Source organism: Glycine soja, chromosome 2 (assembly GCF_004193775.1).
Source record: "Glycine soja cultivar W05 chromosome 2, ASM419377v2, whole genome shotgun sequence".
Classification (NCBI taxonomy): Eukaryota; Viridiplantae; Streptophyta; class Magnoliopsida; order Fabales; family Fabaceae; genus Glycine; species Glycine soja.
Window position 1 is genome coordinate 1,032,291 of NC_041003.1, and position 21,085 is coordinate 1,053,375.

General features: G+C 32.7%; 1 protein-coding gene and 1 long non-coding RNA gene across 2 annotated transcripts; both read left to right on the top strand.

Moving 5' to 3' along the window:
* The first annotated feature begins 7,815 nt into the window (after positions 1-7,815).
* On the top strand, positions 7,816-11,880 carry LOC114378298. Its single transcript, XR_003659296.1, has 2 exons — positions 7,816-8,107; positions 11,133-11,880. It is a non-coding gene; the product is annotated as an uncharacterized LOC114378298 (long non-coding RNA).
* Positions 11,881-13,139: 1,259 nt separating this feature from the next.
* Positions 13,140-20,860, top strand: LOC114378305. The gene is made up of 8 exons (XM_028336880.1): positions 13,140-13,826; positions 13,910-13,977; positions 14,376-14,442; positions 14,543-14,697; positions 14,800-14,876; positions 18,293-18,361; positions 19,546-19,646; positions 20,328-20,860. Exons 1-8 carry the CDS (start codon positions 13,479-13,481, stop codon positions 20,634-20,636), a joined length of 1,194 nt encoding a protein of 397 aa, XP_028192681.1. The 5' UTR covers positions 13,140-13,478; the 3' UTR covers positions 20,637-20,860.
* Positions 20,861-21,085: the final 225 nt, after the last annotated feature.

Consider the following 21,085-nt stretch of genomic DNA (forward strand, 5'->3'; position numbering starts at 1 on the left):
AGAAGCAGCATCAGAAACTGCCAGAATAATATCATCCACATAGACTAACGGTACAACCAGAGAATTTCCATATCCAAGAGTAGAATGTTGAAAACCATGTTGCAAAAGAGTGGAATAGAATTTGCAAAACCACTCACTGTCTAGAAGCCTATCTTAGACCATAAAGTGACTTGTTTAGTTTGCAAACAAGTCCCTTAGTTGAAGCCTTGTAATCTTGTGGCAAGTCCATGTACACTTCCTTAAATAAATCACCATTGAGGAAGGCATTATTGACATCCAGTTGTTGTAGTATCCAATTTTTAGCAGCAACAGCAGCTGAAAACACCTTGACAAAGATGAGTTTTGCCACAGGAGAAAAGGTATTTGAAAAATCAATCCTTGCAAGTTGAGTATAACCTTTTGATGTGATCTTTATTAGGAGTGGATCGCTTGGTACAGGTCAAGAAATCATATGACACCACTTCTAGAGATGGAAGATAAGTCAAGGGTAGACACCACAAGGGTTCAACCTTGATAAGTCCGAGATTGGTTTAACAAGAACCCAGAGAGAAGCTCTCACAAAATACACACGTATTTTCTCAAAATGCCAAAAGTTCATTTTCTTCAAAATGAGTTCAATACATATAGTGTAGTCGAGGTGCAGCTGAAAAGACACCAATTTATTTAATTAAAATTACAAAAATCGAAAAATATTCGATATAGGCCTTCAAATTAGTTTGGGTCTTCAACAATCAAGATTCTTGGAAGTGTCATACCCACCTACAACCTATACAATGTTTGTCAACAAGTAGAGGCACGAGAGACCAAGTGTTGTTAGCCTCTAATGCTTGAATTTCGTTAGCCCTAGCTTGACTCCATTAAGCAAAAGGAATTATTTGATGATAAAATTGAGGTTCATAGGTTATGGATACTTGATTGTTGAAGGATTTGAAGCTAGGACTAAGACGAGCCAAAGAACAAAACTGTTGAATTAGGTATGTCTGAGTGGACTATGAGCATACAAAATCTGATAAATATTTCAATTTTTTAGAGACTCTTGAAGATCTCCTTAATGCAACTTCAACTACTCCCCCTTGAATTGAAGGATCAATAGGTGTAGCTGAAGATTGAACTGAATTATCAATTGCTAATAATTGTTTGTTGAAGGTGGTAAACCTGGAAAGACATGTTCAGATTGTGATGAATTTGCTTGAGTGTTGGCTAAGTCAGGATCATCATCAATATTTGAAGTGGATGGGCCAACAGGATCAATAATAAGGGAATTATTAGAAATAAGTAAAGGGATGACATGACTGGTAATAAAGTCTAACAATGATTGATCAATATTCAATGTATGAAAAGGAAAGGTAGTCTTATGAAAGACAACATCTCTTGAGATAAAAAAAAACTACTTAGTTGCAAGATTATACAGTTTGTAGCCCTAGTAACCTTTGGGATAACCCATGAAAACTAAGGGAATTGCCCTTTCACTAGCAGAAACTAATGTTACTGCAAAGGTTAAGCAACCAAAAGACCTTGTAGAGCCATAATCAGGAGAAGAACAAAAAAGGACCTGATAAGGAGACATATCACATAATAAAGGAGAAGGAATCGTGTTGATAAGAAATACTACAACAGTTACACATTCTCCCTAGAAAATTATTGGTACCTTAGATTGGAAAAACAAGACTTTTGCTACATTCAAAAAATGTTGGTGTTTCCTTTCCACCACTGAATTATGTTCAGTCCTTTCAACATAAGAAAATTGATGGAAAGCACCCTGGGATGCTAAAAGTTCAGTAAAAGCCAACTCTTTTGCATTATCTGATCAAATGCTTTTGATGGTGGTGTTGAACTGTGTTTTTACTAGCTAAAAAAAACTTCTTAATTGCATCAGGTGCTTCAAATTTGTGTTGAAGCAACACAATCCATGTAAATCTACTACAATCATCAACCATAGTGAGAAAAAATCTCTTCCCATCATAGGTAGGATTTTTATAAGGACCCTAAATGTCACAGTGTATAAGATCAAAAGGTGAAACAGACACATTATTAGAAGCAAAGAAATATAATCTCCTAAACTTTGCCAAAAGACATATATTATAGTTTGAAGTAGAAAAATCATGAGACAAATGAAATGGAATTTTATTACTGAGAAGTTTACGAATTTTGTCAGATAAATGGCCAAATATAAAATGCCACACAAAAGGATTATGGCATTTGCTATAATTATGACAAAAAGGAACAAAATTTATACAAGAAGTTTGACAAATAGAATTTGAACTAGTTGTAGAATGAGAAATGTCCAAGACATAAAGGCCTTCAATTGGCTCACCATTGCCAATCCTCTTGGAGTGAGACATTTCTTGGATGGAAAAATGGTTTTTTAAAAAAATGATAAAACAGTTAGCATGAGAAAACAAAACACTAACTTAAAGGAGATTGAAATTGAATTGAGGTACATATAAAACATTGTGAAGAGTCAAAGTTGGAGACAACTAAACAATACCAACTACTACAACAAGAACAACTGTCTTGTTTGGCAAAGTAACAAATTTAATGAAAACAAACCTATAAGACTAAAATGAATCTAAAGAACAAGTGACATGGGTGCTAGCACCAAAATCTACAAGCCATGAGTTTCTAAGCAAATTAGAATGAATGGTTGATGAAATCATACCATTCGAAGTGTGAGAAGCTTGATTGATGCTAGAGGTTTGATTTCATAACAAACTCATTAGTTAAGCATATTGTTGGGTTGTGAGATGAAATGGAGAAGAATCTGAGCTTGCAGAACTTGAAGTATCAAAATTCCCTTACTTAGAAAAGGTTGAAACCGCATTAGCAGTAGTTGCATTGTGGTTCTAAGATGAAGAAGACTTGTTATTCTTCTTGTAATTAGGTGGAAAACCATTGATTCTATAACAATGTGCCTTAGTATGCCCTTAAATGCCACAATGTGCATAGGTAGGACGATCTTTCTGATCAGCCTTATTCTTCAAGTCAGAAGTGTTCTTCACTGCAAAAGCATGAGAAAAATTTGAAGAAGTAGATGCGCTAATTTCCTTTTGTTTTTCTTCTTGCACAACAAGAGAGAAAACCTAGGTGATGGCAGGAAACAAATTTGTTAAGAGAATTTGACCACGAATGGAAGAGTAAGTCTTGTTCAAACCCATCAAGAAATGCATAGCATACTGCATTTGAGAAAATTCACACCATGGCTTCACACCATTGCACTTGCATGTGTGTGGAGGCTTAAGCTCTTACAAAAACTCCCAAAGATATCTCAACTTTGCATAATACGAAGCAACAGTCATGGAATGAATGAATTACAAGTGTTTGAGGAAGAAGTATTTATACAAACCTGTACAAAAATAACTAATCAATCTCAACTACCATAACTAATTAACTAATTCTATAACTAACATAAGTACCTAATAAACTGGGAATATTTTTCAGCAAAAATTGCTAATCCAAAATGTCACCTTTCGATTCCTACACTAGTTTTGATTCATAGTTTAAAAATCTGGTTTGACTCGACCAGTCGAACTGGTCCAACCGGGACCTGGTGGCATAACAAGTTCGATTTGGTTATTGGACTGACCATGCATCTAGCCCGGGATGACCCGACCGGTTTAGGGATAAACCTGGCGATCCAGACCGATTTTAAAACCCATTTTGCGTAAAAAAAAAAAAAATGCTTCCAAACACTTTTAAAAAAATTGAGACTCTTGTAATTGTGTTAATGAATTATTATTTGTAGACTTATGTTATCAAATTTAATACTTCAATTGTTATTTTGAATTTTGAAGTATGAATGAACTTTTTTTAATCAAATAATGTTAGTTATATACTTATATATAATAGATACATATATAATTTTAAATTTTTTTAATATATTTCGGGTCAAACTGAGTCAATTATTGACCCACCGATTAAATCATTAACCCACTATCTCAACCGGATCAAATAATCGAATTGAATTTCATAAGTTTGATTTAAATGATAGAAAAATGAATGGACAAGTACCTCTCCATCATCACCGACATCAATTAATGAAATGGCATGTCATTTCATTTTCTGTTAATTTTGTAGTAATTAGTTATTTTGAAATATTTTTCCGTCTTTTTGTTGGGAAAAAATAATGATGGCATTAAGATAAGCACACATAGTAATATTAATATAAGTATGAATCATATGGGCGTTGGGAACATTTTCCCTTTTTACCTTGCTGATGAAATGACCAGCTATTTGATTGGTTTGAAATACTATTATTATCTAATGGGCATTAAAGGTATCATAATGCATGGTGAGCCCCACTTGAAATGCAGAATGGCGTTGGAAATGTTCCAAATCCATGGCTTTTAGTGATAAAGATTAGATAAAACAAACACGGATCATGAGAAAGAGTGTTAATGTGATCTTGTCACCACCTAAATTTGTTAAGCCTACATTCGGTTTTATTCACCTCACCAGCCAACAGTTCTCACTTAAAAAATAATAATGAAATAATTTGATTATACTTTACATTTCCGTTTTGGAAAAAACACTTTTAGGTGGAGTCATGGACCTACCTATTCTTACCACAAATGCCCGCTGCTTTGAAAATCCAAATCTTAACATAGATAATCTAATCTCGATCAAAAACCACGACTAGAAGCTATAATATATTAGCTCGTAGCTGCTAAATGAATATTTTTTGCTCCACCACTATTTCACCCTGTCTCTGGCTCTCGGTTTGAACATAATTTTCTGTCGTTGATTAACAAGCAATAATGTTTTTTCTTTTGAGTCTATAACATCATGGCTTTTCGGTGTTTCTATTTTTTGTCCATAGGCTTTTCGTTTTTAATGAAGGTTTTGTGAGGCCCAACAAGGGAAGGCTGCCAGGGCTGGTCATCCAAATTTTGGATTGATTCGATCGAACAATTCGATTTTTTAATTATACATTGAAAAAGGCTCGTTTAAAAGTTTTTTATCTGACCAAAATCTTACAAAACGAACTCAAAGCCTTATCCTTGACAAAATTGAGACCCAAAACGGGTGAGTTTGGAAGAGAAGAATTAATATGACTTTTACACCTCTACCATTCTACTTTAATTCAAATATTTTTTCTCTATTTTTTTTCCATCTACCAAATCACCCAAGAGGAAAATCTTACGCGGAACAAGACTTAGTAAATCACCTCAAAAAAGGTAAATTAAATTCAGATTAATTTTGGATTTCTTTTGTATAAGGCCCACCAAATAACCAGCCCGACTCGATGCTCAGAGAGTCATATGATGCGGCGCCTAAGCCCAAATGTTATTTAAGCTTCGAAGCATTTATTTATCACGTTTTCGTGAGTTGTAGAGTTTAGGTAAGTCTCACAAGTATTCTACATTGTCTTAATGTATGTTTGGTTTATGGAAGAAAATAAAAGATTAAATTACATTAATTACTTCTAAAGTTTTGTGATATAGTACAACTATTCCCTGCTTTTTTTTACTCCTATATTAGTTTAGTTCCCTTAATTGTTTGAAAAGCATGCACTTACATCCTCTTATACATTATAGGAATCCCCCTAATTTTTTAAAAAACATTATACCGTGTTCCCCATAAGGAGGTTACAATAAATGTTAAAAAATAAGAGAGAATGTGTAATTTCTTAAAATCTCAGGAGTGATTAGTATAAAAAAAACCAAAAAAATAATAGGCAACAAGCAAATCACATTTCTTAATCCTTAAGACCAACTATGAGTACAAAGCAACTTAATAACTTAAATTTTTCGAGCCAATATCAAGTTTTTCAAGTTTATTGAAAAATACTCAAGTTCCACATTGACTAGAGATAGTCTCAAGATAGAGTTGATAAGGTAAGGGCAACCCTGATCCTATGAGTTAGCTTTTGGGATTGAGTAGGCCTCTCATATTACACATTCTAAGAAAGTTGTTCACTATATAAGAAATGGGGTGGGTCCTTTTTTGTTCTTTTGTTCTCCTTGTCTTTCAGACTCAAGGTATATAAATTTATTTGAGCACTCTCATTTCTTTCGAATTTGGTTTGTGCTAGTTTGAGTGTTACACTTGCACGGTGGACTCGAACACTTTGCTTTTGAGGAACACGTGAAGTTATTTGGAATTGGAGTTTAATCAAACTTGTTAGTTGTTACTGTAATTGGATTATGTTGCAAAAGATTGTTCATTGTTGTGAACTATGTTATTGGTTTAAAGAGATTTAATTGCGGTATGGATTATTGATTAATCAAATTATGTTATATATATATATATATATATATATTGAGTTAAACCGGATTAATTAATAATTCATTGATTTGATCTTTGACTCGTTAACTCATTATCTTAATTGGGTCCATTTTCACAACATTGTGCAAGAAAACATTCAAAGAATATGAAGTCTATTATTGTTGCACGATTATTAGGTGATCATATTGTTGATCGTGCTTCCGGAATAACTACCCACAAGCAAAAACGAACCAAGAATAACTATTTTGAAATAGTTATTATTGTTTTAAAATATGACTTTCATATTTCAGAATAACTATTCCTCAATAAGGATAAATAATTCAAAAACCTATTTTGAAATAGTTTATGTTGGAATATGATTTTCATGAATCCAAAAACTTACTTAAATGGAGGGTAATATGGAATTTTAAAACATTGAGTATAGAAATCAAAAAATAAGGTGCAGTAAGTAATTACCGAAGTAGACCCACAAAACAACTGCACTGCTAAGCACAATATTTAAATGCCAGGAAAATGAGATCCAATAATCATAAACCGTTGCATATATTCTCTATGCTGATATGTTTTTCTCTTTTAAAAGAAAAAATATATGTGGTCTAGATTTTACTATTTTAGGAAATATTTATTTGAGTATTTTTTCAGATATTTAATAAAAAAATTATAATTATTTATTCATAATTGGAAATGGTCGCTGCATGGCATCAGTGACCTGTCCTGACACTATAGAGTACTAGTACAGCTTTAACTTACCGTTAACACTTAACAGCACAGAAAAAGTTTGACCCCAAGTGCAGCTTTAACTTCGCCACTTATTGAGTTAAGATTGTTTAACACGTGGACAGTAGTATGACTATATTTTCTTTCTTTCTTTTCATTGTTATTTTAATTTTTAATTTTTTGAAGTTTAATTATATTTTTAGTAGTATAAATTAAAAAATATTTTTAAAATTTCAAATAAAAGTTATATATATTTTTTTAATTCAAAAAGTGTTCTTTTAGTTTTTTAAATAAAAATTTGTATTTTTTAGTTTCTCAAATTTTGGAAAAAGGAATAAATTTTTTTTTATAAGTTAAGATATTAAAAATAAAAAATTTATTTTGGAGAATTAAAAAATAGACTCTTTAATTTAAGGGATTACAGATATAATTACACTTACATTTTAAACAAATCATTTTTTTGAATGACTTTTTTTTTTTAATTAAGGTATATTTCGGACTAAAAGTTAAAGATTAGATTCATTTAAATAGTTAATTCTTCTCAGAAAATACTTTTTCAAGATTATTATCATGTTATACCACTTTAGTAAATGATATATTTTTAAAGTATATTAAATGAATTTTATAAACTATTTACTTTTTTCACATTTTATATATATTAGGGGAAGAGAGGCACGGAGTGTCTCTCTAAATTTTTTAAATAATAAAAAATAAAATTTAAATACAGTTAATAAAAAATATAGAATAAAAAAATTAATAATATAAAAGTAGTATAAAGTTAATGTAAGTTAAAAGAAAATTTTAAAATTTAAGAAATAGTTTAAAGGTAAAATTAAGTGAAAAATGGTTAGGGAGTGGCGTGAGACCCACGAGAAGCTTTGAGGTGTAACGTAACGTTCCTTCCTATTACATTCACATACTACCTTGATAGGGCAGACAGAGGGTGCACACTGCAGAGCCAAATTGCAGGTTCGTGCGTGAATCTAACGAAAGTTTCTCGTTCTCTCCATTCCACTTCTGCGTTAGATTCACGCACAAACTTGTCATTTCTCTTTTCTTGACTTTTTTCTTTTTCCGTCAAATCTTTGTTTGTTGCATTCGACTTCGAATTCAGATTCAGATTTCTCTGTTTAACGCTCCTTACAACGATGACGCCGCGGCTACTGTATGGCCTCTTCCCTATTGCACCCATTTTTGTTTCTTTTCCCTAAATTTTCCATATTGATATGTGTAATTCGGTAAGGAAAATTTTTACTTATTTTTATTTAAGGACAGCCTTATTCTCTGTTTCTCTGTTGGAGGTAATTTGTTTGAGTTAGATTACTAAGAGTGACAAACAAAACTCTTTACATGATATTCGGTGAGGAGTTGATTGCATGATTTTGTTGGTACTTGATTTGTGTAATTTCATATGCATTTAGGTTCTGTTTCAATAAATTATCCTACACATATTTGTAAAAAAAGAAAAGATAAAATTAATTGAACTTATTATATAAAAATTTATGTATTTTGATTTTAATATAAATTCTTTTCGTTTAATTTCTTCAAAAAGTTAAGTTAGATAGATTTTAGTGTGTTAAAAGCCTCTAAATATATGGAGAAGTTTATCAAAAACTTAATCATGCTATCTGTAATTGTTCAAATTTTATTCGAGGTTGAGTAGCTTTTGTATGCAATTTGGTGATTGACATGTTGATTTGACGCCGAAATTATACTACTTCATCGTTTTGATAATTATACAACAAATTTTGCGTAAGTTATATAATTAAGGCGAAATCAACATTCAATAGTGGCTTACAAATCAGTTCACAAGATTCCGTTACTCGGTATATTTACTATCTCGTTACCCTGTTCTGGAATACCTTTTGCTCAACAACACCGCTAGAAATGGCCAAGTATGAGTAATGGGAGCTTGGGTGTTAAAAACATCTCTACTTTTAATGATGCGTTGTTAGCTAAATGGAGGTGGGTCTTGTTTAACCAAAGTCAATCTCTTTGGGTTGATGTTTTAGAGTCTTAAGTATTAGGGTGGAAGGATCTTTTGTGTGAGGAAAGTAAACCTAAAAAAAACTTTATTTGGTGGAGGGATTTGAGTAGGACATGTGGTGGGGATGGTGTTGTGGAGTGGTTTGATAATGAAATTAGTTGGAAGTTAGGTGAAGGAGATAGAGTTCGGTTTTGGCTTGATAATTGGATGGGAGACTCCTTTGATACACAGATTTCCAAGATTATATCTCATATCTTTACAAGAAAATTGGTGTGTTAGAGAAATGGGTGTTTGGAGGGACAATGTTTGGGGAATGGTGACGTGGCATGTTTGAGTGGGAGAGATTACAGTTTCTTGAGTTACAACAACTGTTGTCTAATTTTGTTATTCACGGTGGTGTAAGGGACTACTACTGGGTCTGGGGCGAAGAGGTCTTGGGGATTTTTACCGTGAGTGAGTTCAGCTTAGTCAGCTCTATTACAAGATATTGTTGAGTCACAACAGGTTCTTCCATAGGCTCTAGAAAGTGAAAGCACAACCAAAGGCAGGTTATTTGATCTGGAGAATGGCACTGAATAGAATGCCAATGATGGATAACCTCAAGATCATAAGCATTATTGAGAATCCGATTGATTGTGTCTTCCATTTTTTGCTCCTAAGTGGAAGAATCAGTTAGCCATTGGTTTTTTACGTGTGGAATTTTTGTTGGTTAGATTCTATTTATTCCTATTTTCGGTTTATATAGGGCCTAACCATAGGAAGTTTTGGGGGGCTTTTATTTGATGCTCTGTAAGTGACTATGGTACCGAATATAATACATGAATTTTTTGTTGATAAAAAGACTGCTAGAAATGGCTCTAAGGTGGAATTGGTATCGAGTCTTCTCTGCTTTTTCTTTTTCCTTTATACCAATAATTAATTAATTGTAGTGCATTCCCACATTTGGTATTTTTTTCATAGAAAACTGGATTTTAGAGTTTGTTTTATCTCTTCTTTTGAAACAATGAGTAATTGTTAATATTTTTTCGCAAAGCAGTAATTGTTCACATTAAATTATCGTTTTTCAAAAAATAAAAATATAGTCTAATAGTATAGAATTAGAAGGGGAATAAGAAACAATATGAAAAGAGCATTCGATTTAAACATAAAAGATAAAAAGAGACTAAGGAAAAAACTTGAATGAAAAATATATTTTTTTGAACGAGCTTTTTTGAGGTTAAATTGAGAATAGATATAGAAATAGATCAAGGTTTATTTTAAATTTTTTAAATAGATTTAATTTTGTATTTTTAAATATAATTTTTGAACCTTCCTTGTTATTTTTTTTTTTTTAGTTTGGTCAAATGTTTAGAGCCACAAATGCCTTGATGGTTGAACTGTAGAGACTAATCTGACTTCTTTTTTTTTTTTTACAATAATAACAATAAAAAAAATTTATTTATGAAAGTAGAGTACTATAAAAGTTATTTACGGTGTAAGGGTTGTTTTTGTCACGTTGATTCAGGAAACGTCATCCTAAGTGGCGTCTTATTTTTACCTTTTGTCATTTTACAAGAAGCATCATCCTATGTATAGTATCTCCTTACAATGCTGGCAAGTCTATTTGTATAGGATGATACATCCTAGATGTAATATCAGGAGGCGCCATCATGTGTGGCATCTTCAATTGTTTATACAAGAGGCATCATCCTAGATGTCAAATCCAGTGCATTTTTTCGAAAATAAAAACAATTTGACTCTAAAAGACAAGGTCCTTTTGTCGTTCTTCATCCGTCAAAATTACATATCAAAGGTTAACCAAACTCTACACATATAATAAATGAAATAGAGATGAAGCGATTTGATTTGACTTGTCTATGAATGCATCAACTCAAATTTTGTGTTAAAATTGCAAAACAAATGCAAACAAAGCTGAAAAATTAAGAAAGAAACACTAATATTAAAGGAAAAGCAACAAGCATTATTATTAAATGAAAGCCACCAACAAGAACAATTTGCATTGAAATTACAAGGAAGGATTGTTTTGGTTTTCATTTCTGATGTAGGCCATAGTTAACTCAAAATTGCGAACAATTATTCCTATTGTGTCCTTCACACCTGTAATGGCTATATGTCTGCCTACGTTGTAATTCGATGATGTGCATTTCATTTCTTATGCGTGTAGATTTTGGTCGACCTTTGACATGTAATTTTGATGGATTAGGAACAACAATAGGGTCACATCTTTTAGAGTCAAGTCACTTCGAAAATTTTCACTTAATATGCCATTTTGGATTACACCTCCTGTTCACTCTTGGAAAGCAACAACGACTAGCCAAAGCTTTGTAAACAACAAAAGACACCACACAGGATGATGCCTCCGGATACTACATCTAGAATGAGAGGCATCATATACAAATACCACATGTGCCAGCATTGCAACGATACTAGGATGACGCTTTCTGCAAAAGGGCAAAAGGTAAAAACAAAATGTCATTCAAGATGATATTTCCTAAATGTGATGCAGCAAAAATAACTCTACAGCAAATAATTTTCACATTACTCTCCTTTCATAAATAATTTTTTATTACCTTTATTGTAAAAAAGTCTACTAGTCTCTTGCCTTGAAGTGGTCTGAGAATGGTACCAAGCATCTCCCAGCGGTGTGATTCCAAAAGTTGTTCAACTTGAGCGAAGAGGTCCAACACGAATCATCCATGCAGTAACATGATAAAGATTTGATTCCAAAAGCCCAGGTAATTCATTTTTTGGAAGACAAATAGTGTGGCTGATTCGTGTGTCAAGATTGTTCTCTTTCCCAACCCTTTGGGATTAGGAGTATCAAGATTGTTCCTCTAGGGGTGCATTCTAAGGTGAAGTGATAAAAATACTTCCACACCGGTTTAATTATTCGTTTGACTTGTATACTTCCACAATTTTTACAAGTAAATTCTTATATTTGGACGTTTTAATCTTTATGTATACACTTTTAATTCTGTTTTGCCCAGTTGCTTGTATTTAATTCCATTAACTAAGATTCCTGTAAAAAAGTAAATTCTATCAATTAAGAAAACCATTAGAGCCCAAAAAAAAACATTAAATTAAATTTAGCATTGTTACAAATTGTCTGACAGTTGTTAAACTACTAATTTTTTTCAAGGGTTAAACCACCACTAATGTGATAGTTTTTTGCGATAAGCACGCGAATTTTTTTTTATGATAACTAATTATTTTCGGTGATAATTTAATTCATAAAAGGGAGGATTTGATTTAATCCTTAAATATGTAAAAAAATATAATAATTATATTTTTTTCATTAAGTGGAATATATTGTAATTAAACTATAATATTTAATAACTAATTTGTCATTAAATTATATGGTAAAACATAATTTTGACACATTTATTGATCAAATTATTATAATTTTTGTTCTTTTAGATATTTAATTGTCATTGTTTTATATTTTTGGAAAAAAATTGTGATTTATCCAATTTTGTACACATAGATGTAGAATTTTTCACTTTAATAATACAAAAAAATTAAAAAATTATTCAAATTATATACCCCAAAAATTATTTACACAAATGATATAAATTACTAACGATTTCTCACCTTTATTTTTTTTTTTCATTTTTACATCATGAAATCAATTTTTGAGGAATCAATTTCACATGTTATTTTTTTATTTAGTATCAGTCAAACTGACGCTAAATATATTTTTAATGATTAGATTCACAAATATATTTTTACTCAATTTAATGTTGACGCAAAATACAAGAAAATTACATATGACCTTTAAAGTGTTTCAATTAATGTTTAACCTTTCACTATATACTCTTCATTTTTGTATTTATATTTTGTAATCTTAACAAAAAATTGAAATAAAGATTAATGAAGTACATTTATGTTTTTAAAAGTATTTTTTAAATAAAATAAGTATTTTTTTATTTTTTATAATCTAATATTGATATTTTGTAAATCGATGTTAAACTCTATGATACAAGAAAAAAGATAACACCTTGTGGTATCAATTACTCCCATGACATAAAAATAAAAAAAAATGATAAGAAATCGATTTTGAAAAAATCAATTTCTCACTTTAAATAATAATTTATATTGTAAATATTTTTTTAGTAGTATTATTTGAATAATTTTTAAATTTTTTTATATCATTAGGGTGAAAAATTCCATGAATATATAGGTAATTTGAACAAGTACATAGTCTTGAGTCTTCACTCTATATTTATTTATTAAAGTAAGAGAACATCAGGCACTTAATTCTTTGGAGAAGATGCTCTGGATAGATGACAAGGGCAGGTGGGGTGTTTAACGTGTATATTTCATTTCACGGTTGGGTAAAGGCAGAATGAAAGTGCAGGCGAAAAGGGGGAAAACAAATTGGCTAGTGCTGTGCGTCACGTCTAATATCTTAGTTTGTCTGATCTAATCTAAATTTTCTCGCAAACAGAAGAAAAGTCAAGCGCGGCACGAATCGCGATCTTTCCTTCTTTCTTTCTTTCGTTCCTTCACAATCCTACCAGCCGCCAAGCCGCAGAGTCAACTTGTACAAATGCCCACCGAATCCATTAAAACTAAAAAATCTTCTACCACGAACACTTGTCTTCATTCTTCAACCTTCGTTTCGTTTCTACCACTCCATTCCAGAATGCTTCGTTACCTGTTGGTGTTCTTCTTATTGGGCTTGGGAACCCGGGTGGAGTCACACGAGGAATCGGGTCATTGGAGCTGCGAGTCCGAGTCGGAGATCCGAGTCGAGACTGAGTTCAAACCCGGTGTAATCACACTGGATGGTCACGCTGATGATTGGAAGGACATTGATGGGTCCTACTTTCCCCTCCTTCCCGCCCTTGACCCAGATGCTGAAAATGAATTCAAAGGGGGAAAGATGAGCGTTAAAGTATACACCACACATTCTGTTCCGTTATCTCTGGCCAGTTTTATTATTTATTTTCTCATTTGATGATCATGAATTTATTGCAGAGTGTCCATGATGGCCGCGATATCTTCTTTCTGCTGCAAGTAGATGGTGACTATGCCTACTCTAAAGGGTAAATATGTCGTGCCAAGCAGATAAAATTTCATCTACTCTCCCTTGCTACGATTTATTATTGTGCTTATGTTATTGACTTGTTTCTATTGATGGTGTTTTATATGTTACAGAGTGTCCAACATGTTTGGAAAGAAGATAAGATAGATTAGAAATATGAATTTAATTTAAATATACTCACATTGTAAAACTATTTTGCATTTTATGTCTGATCATTTTATCATATCATACTAATTATAAACATTATGTGTCAATAAGGTGAATTCCCATTTAATGTGTGTAAGAAAAGTCTTACACCAATACCACATATTAATTAAATTCTTTATAAATATTATCGTTTTTGGTGTGTTAATCTATGATGAACTTTTGTCTGGTTGTTGCATTGGTTTTGCAACGCAGTGAAAGCAATAAATGTCCATCTGTTGCTCTCATGTTTCAAATTGGAGATAGTGCCTCTTATCATGATGTAAGTTTTGCAGTCTTTTCTTGCTTTCAATTACAATCCCAACCTTGCTAGAAGATTTTGTAAAACTGTATTTGATAAATATTATGTTAACTGTTATAAGATGGGTGGCTGTAAAGAACATTCGACCTCATGCACTGACAAGACCTGCAAAGGTCATGAAGTTGACATTATGCACTTTTCGATAGGAAGTGCTATTCCAGGACGACTTTACGGTGGCAATCCCCTAGACAATAGAGATGGGAATGGTGGCGATAGGTTATGAGCTGAAAAATTCCTTGACTTTCAATTATGATAGTCGTGGGCTATCTTATTTGTTGGTTGTGTTCATTCAGCTTCCTATATTTGTTATTGGTACAGGTTTGGTCACTTGGTTGATCTATATGCTTGGAATCCACATTGTAGATACTTGGATGGAATTGGTCCTCCAGGTTCTGGTATGTACAAATGCAACACCATTGATAAGAATTATATGCTTCTATGACTGAAAAAAAAAAGCAGAACAAATGGATTAAATTATTAAAACACCAAGTGGAAGTATCACAAATGGTTCCTAAAATTTTAAAAACTACTGTTTTGTAGTTGCACTAAATAGGACCATTGCTTGCATGACTTCACTCTTGTTCACTAAGCACATCTTCCTTGATACTTATACCTTTTATTCAGATGTTCATGCAATTCTTTTAGGTGTTTTGTACATAAAGAGAATTGCTTATGTGGAACATTTGTATTCTTCTATATACATTTTTTATTGTCATATTGCTTGTCTTTTCCTATTGAACATTATTTAGTTTGCTTACTTATTAATATCCTTCATAGTTTACTCACTTTGGCCATATAAATAATAATAATATCTTGTTTTGAACCGTACACAAGGTGGTCCGTTATTTTATTCCTTTAGCTTAGCCATGAAAAATCAAGGTTCACGTTTGATATTAATCTCTTCTGACTTTGCTCCTTAATTTTTTTATCAGTTTTTGTAAAATAATTTATCTTTGTCCTACAAATCCCAATTTAAAATTGATGTAACTTTACATATGAAAGTGGATCCCAAAATGATTAAGTAGTGATTGGATTTTGGCATGTGTATGATGCGTTTTAAATTACTTTAAGATGGCTTCATTCACATTGGAAGAAAGGGATGTGTCAAAATTAATTAAGACATCTGTTATTAGTATACTACAGGACAAGTAGAGAGATAAGTGCTTTTTATGCTAACATTGTTGGAGTACAAGTGTGAGGTGAAGTCCCACATTGGGTAGAAGTAGAAAAGTTGAGTACCATATAAATGAGAAGAAGACCCATAAACCTGAGTTCCCTTATGTGATGACTCGTGGTCCACCGGTGTGAATCTCCCTGGTGTTTACTCCCCTCAAATCTCCCCAACAACTGGTATCAGAGCCGATAAGCATCATTTCCAATTCGGCTACAAACCAAAACTAAAGATATTATTTATAATGAGATTCTTCTTAACAACTTTTTTAATGTCCTTCTTAATTTCCCTCTCCCCTTTTACATAGAAATAAAAACCATGAAATCTACTCGTGTGTTTCTCGTCGCCTTTGTACGTGTCCAGACTACTTTACCTTGATTTTCTGCTTTCCCCCCCTTAAATTAGTGCAATATCAATATTATATGATAAAACTTGCTCTTGAGCTTTGATAGGTACTATGCAACCACAAATAACCTCAAATACTTTTCTCCATTTTTGTTATCCTGTTTATATCTTCTGTGTGACATCTTTATTAATTTCCTCGTCATTTTGTAGTATTGATCCCAAATATTTAAACTAAGAAACTGGTGGCATGACATCTCCCAATTTTACTTCAAGTCATATTCCTCTTGCCTCTTACAAAAATTGCAATAATATACTTTGTTTTACTCCTACTTAAGCGAGAATCCTTTGTTTTTAAAGTTTTCTTCAAAGCTCAAGTTTAAAGTTAACAACTTTCCTTAATTCAAAACTATATCATCCACAAAAAACATGCAATCAGGGATAATCTTTTGTATGTCCCTAGTAAGCACACCCAAGACTAAATTAAAGAAATAAGGACTTAAGGTTGAGCCTTGGTGTACGCCTACCCCTGTCGAGAAGTTCTTAGTCTCGTCTCCTGGAGTTATCACACTAGTAGTTTCCCTATCATGCCTGACTTATATAGTTCAGATGTAAGTCACAGAAACACCTTTCTTTTCCAAAGTCTTTCTATTTGTGACCTTGAACTCCCTTCTTAAGTGATTTAATGTTCCTCCTCCTTCTTGAAACAAGTGTTCATAATCCTAAAATCGTAAGTAATAGAGAAATCAAGAATAAACTGTCATTCCTTATTTACTTCTCTAAAACTAGAACCACCATGGGCTTCTATAAATTGCCTTGTCTCACTACGAATATGTTCTTTTAGATCCCTTCCTGAGAAAATCTTTTCTTCTTGGGGAGTTCCTTGAACCAATCCCACCAAATTTTCCCAATACTTTTCTTTATAAGTGCTTGTAATCCTACTTGTGATGCTTAAGTACTGATGATGTTGGTGGTCTCCTATGCAACCAGTAATTTTAAGGCTAACATTGTGTCCAATTCATCTTGCATCCCCTAGACTATTTCTAATACTTGTCTGCAATAATACCACACCATTCTTTTCTCTAATTTAAATCCTATAGTACCTAACTCCTTGGTCTCTTGTAGGCACATAATGTTACTCCTCCTTTGAATTATGGATCTGCCACCTTCATGAACTTACCTGTCAAAGTCCCAGTATTCTAAGTAGCAAAAAGCTTTGAACTTCTTTATCCACATCCATTCAAGAAATTGTGAGGACTCTTGACCATTTAACACTATATCCGAGCACTTTATGTCCTGACTCTAAATCATTTGACTTTGTATTCAAGCCATACAATGCCTTACTTAATCGAGTAACTTTTGAATTTAATCTCTTATGAGAATCATGAATTAAGTTTATGTTGGTAAATTCTGTACAAGGAATTGTTAAGACACTTTGTTGGTCAATTAAAGCTCGTTTTGTGGTCAAATGTGATATGATAAGATAAAATATAAGAGCAGTATAAGAACTTTAAAAGATAAAAGTAGGATAAGCTTTAATACTATTCAATGTTACACCATCATATAGACTAGATAACGATAGGTGGTGGTTGTGTCGGCAACGATAACCGTGATAATAGCGGTGACAATAATAATAACGATGGTGGTGGCGATGATGGTATTGATGGTGGTGATAATGGTGGCAATGGCGATAGCGGCGACAATGAAGGCAACAACAATGACGGTGGTGGTGGCGGCGACGATGGTGGCGACAATGGTAGGAGTGACAACGCCAGTGATGGTGGTGTGATGGTTGTCATGGTGGAGAAGCGATGATGGTGGTGAAGATGGTGATGATGGTGGTGGCGATGATGACAGTGATAGTGATGGGGTTGGTGAGGGCAACTATCCTATTCTGTTGCTCTCTAACCAATTCACCCCCTCAGGATAAGAAATACACTGCATCATTAAGATAGAGTAGGAAATAGGGTAAGGAAATCATATCCTACTAGTGCACCAAACAATTTATTACAACAGCCTAAGATAGTTATCCTATCCTATTATACCATATTCTAACTACCAAACAACAAAATTTCCATTGCTTCATAAGTTTTGAATAGAATGACAATGCATCTCTTTTTTAAAGAGTTAGAAATCTGTAAGGAAAGACATTTTCCCCAAGGCAATTAATTTTTTCTTTTATGTATTATGACTTGCCGTGTTGTGGGTTATATATAATATTGTTTTCAACCCCTTCATTTTGTTGATACTTGATCACTTCTAAGTTATATTATAGACTGACCCTTTTTCTGTTGTCAGCTAATGATTCAAGTGCGCAGAATGACTGGAAAGGTGCTTGGTGGCATAGCAGCTTCACAGTTCACTCAGGTGTCTGATTCATTTATTTATAGATCAAAAAATAATATGTCATATCAATTAACTGTAGTTGGAGGCTGAATCCAGACTGAAATTTTGGTTGGTAGTGACAGGAATCTCAAAACAATATTTTCTGAGCAGTAGTTAAAATGTGTTTCCTTATATATCTATATACTACTTATGAAGTGAATGGTTCGTATATGAGATCAAAGCATGCCTTGTACTAAGCTTCATTTATAAATTTTGTTTTAAGATATGTCAACATGACTTCAAAATTTTTCATATATGTTAGTGCCAGTTGCTTTCAATTATATATAAATGGTGCCATCTTGGAGGGTTAATCCCCCACTAAGTGCCAAAAGTTCAGTGATCCATTAAAGGACAACCCGCTTTGTTTCTTATGGCTTCTTGCCTTACAATTTTTTTTTAAGAGTAATTCATTTTTCATCCTCCATAGTTTCAAGCCTTGTCACTTTAGTCTCTCAATTATTCAAGGTATCATCAAATCGATCCTTCTTTGATGATATTTTGCTTGATCAAGAGACTAAATTGATGATATTTTGTATTGTTTAGGGACTAATTGATGTTTGAAATATTTGGAGTGTCAAAGTGATGACTCTTAGCACTGTTGAGGGATTAATTTGATGATAAAAATCTTGAGGATCAAATTGACGACACTTATTTGCTTGGAGGACAAAAGTAGGGATTTACTCTATTTTTTTATGTTAAAGCATATTTTGGATTCTATATTTCTAGTGCATGAGTGTTGTCAAATACTGAGTCATTGACTCAATTAGGTGCGGAGTCACCGTTTCAAAAAGTAATTGATTTACTGGTTGAACCATATGTATGTGTAATTAATCTGATAATAGGAACATTATAACTAACATGGAGTTCTGGTGAAATGGTTTATGTTAATTGAGCTGTTAATTATTAGGTTGTAGGTTAAAATTATTAGCTCATAGATTCAAATTTTGTCTGGAACTTTACACTAAATGTTTTACAAAACCAGTAAAAATCATTAACTTCATACTAGTTCATACTGGTTGCAACTTGCAACCTTGTGTATGCAATATGAACATCTGCCTCAAATACAGTACCTTAAATTTGATCTCTCTGCTTTGTTTTGCACTGTCATTTAGTTAGTTTGCATTTTTATTTTCTCATATTGGTACTCACATGCTTCTCTGTAACAGGATTCGTAGAGGATGAGAGTCCATATGCAGATAATGGAAAAAAGGGCACATACTTTTTTGAATTCTCGAGGTCTTTGAGGACTATGGATCATCTTCAACAGGTTGGAACTTAGAAAGTAATTTGATATTCATAAGTTTTATAGGCTAAGAGTTTGCATTGATTTTTTCAGATTTTTTTCCCAATTAGCTGAATTTTTTGTTCACAAGTTCTTTTTCGATTAATTTTTGGGATCATTTGTAAATCTAATGGATTGTGGATGAAAAAACATATGAAATTATTTATCAATTTTAATCAATGTTGGCGTAGAGTACCCCAAGTCATGTGATAAACATTCCTTTTTAACTAGGTCTCTGTGTTGTTTGTTGTTGAAACAAGTTTGACTTTTGAACTTGTACTGGATTGTTTGTATTACCTTGTTTCCCAATGCAAACTTGCCTTCTGAATGTATATTTCTTAACCATGGCCAAAAGCTTAAAACAAACAAGATTGAGATCACTAACTCTTTTTTCTTGTATTTTGTTTGGGGTGGGGGCATGGATGAAAAAGATCTTTTCAAATATAATAAATGTGATTGTAGGGATCTTCTGAATCACGTGGTTTTTGTTTTAACATGTGGTTATTGTGTTTATCTTTGAGTTTCTTCCTATCCAGGGACTCATCTTGTAGCTTGAAACTAAATATATTTTTGTTTTAGTAGCATTGTACCAAATAGTAAATATATTCCTGAATATCATTTATAAGATAACAAGCAAGTAAAATGATGTAAAATAATACCTTGCAGGACGTGCAATTTAACATTGGTGGATCCAGTAAGATGTCTGTTGCATTCTGGTATCCAGTAGATGGTCAACCTTGGCATGGTTCTGGGCACTACTCTGTTTACTGTGATTGGGTTCCCATTGACATATCTGTTGGTAAATCTTTGAATGGCAAGTCAGTAGATGCAGCATCAAATAGCTCGTGGAATGTTGCTAGTGCCTTTTCTGTTATACTATCAGTAGCAGCACTTTGTGTGTCTGTTTTTGTGAGCTATAGGGTGTTCAGCCCCAAGAGTGTCTCTTTTACACCGATAGAGAACAACAACCTTTAAATATTGAACCAAGAGCTTGAGTTTGGGATTGTACTATTCATTTCGCTTGTACTAGATAGGTTTGTACTGTTTAGTGCTTTCTCTTTGCTCTATTTTTTTATTATAACTAAAGCATTACTTTAGTTATTTTAAGCAGTGTCAGAAAAGTATTAATTCATTATCAACATTATGGAGTTCCATCCTCTTTGGCTTAGTTATTGCAATTGCAGTACCGTTTGCTTTCATTCATTTCAAAATGGAACTTGAGTTGCAATCCGGCGAAAGAGAGGAAGATTTTGAGTATTAATATAAATAAATTGAGACAAATTGATAGCATGGCTCCTTCCTTTTGGTTCACAATCAGATATCTTGATAGGCATAACATAACTGTGAGATTGACTCTTGCTGAAAGTGACGGTTAGGTAAAATTTTCTTTAGGTAACAGCGTAAGAGTTTAATTTCTAACATTT

Bases quoted from the DNA above. Each gene is read 5' to 3' on its own strand.
- LOC114378305 (XM_028336880.1), top strand. From the start codon at position 13,479: ATGCCCACCGAATCCATTAAAACTAAAAAATCTTCTACCACGAACACT. The intron at 18,362-19,545 runs GTGTCTGATTCA...TCTCTGTAACAG, and splicing joins CAGCTTCACAGTTCACTCAG to GATTCGTAGAGGATGAGAGT. The intron at 19,647-20,327 runs GTTGGAACTTAG...AATACCTTGCAG, and splicing joins CTATGGATCATCTTCAACAG to GACGTGCAATTTAACATTGG.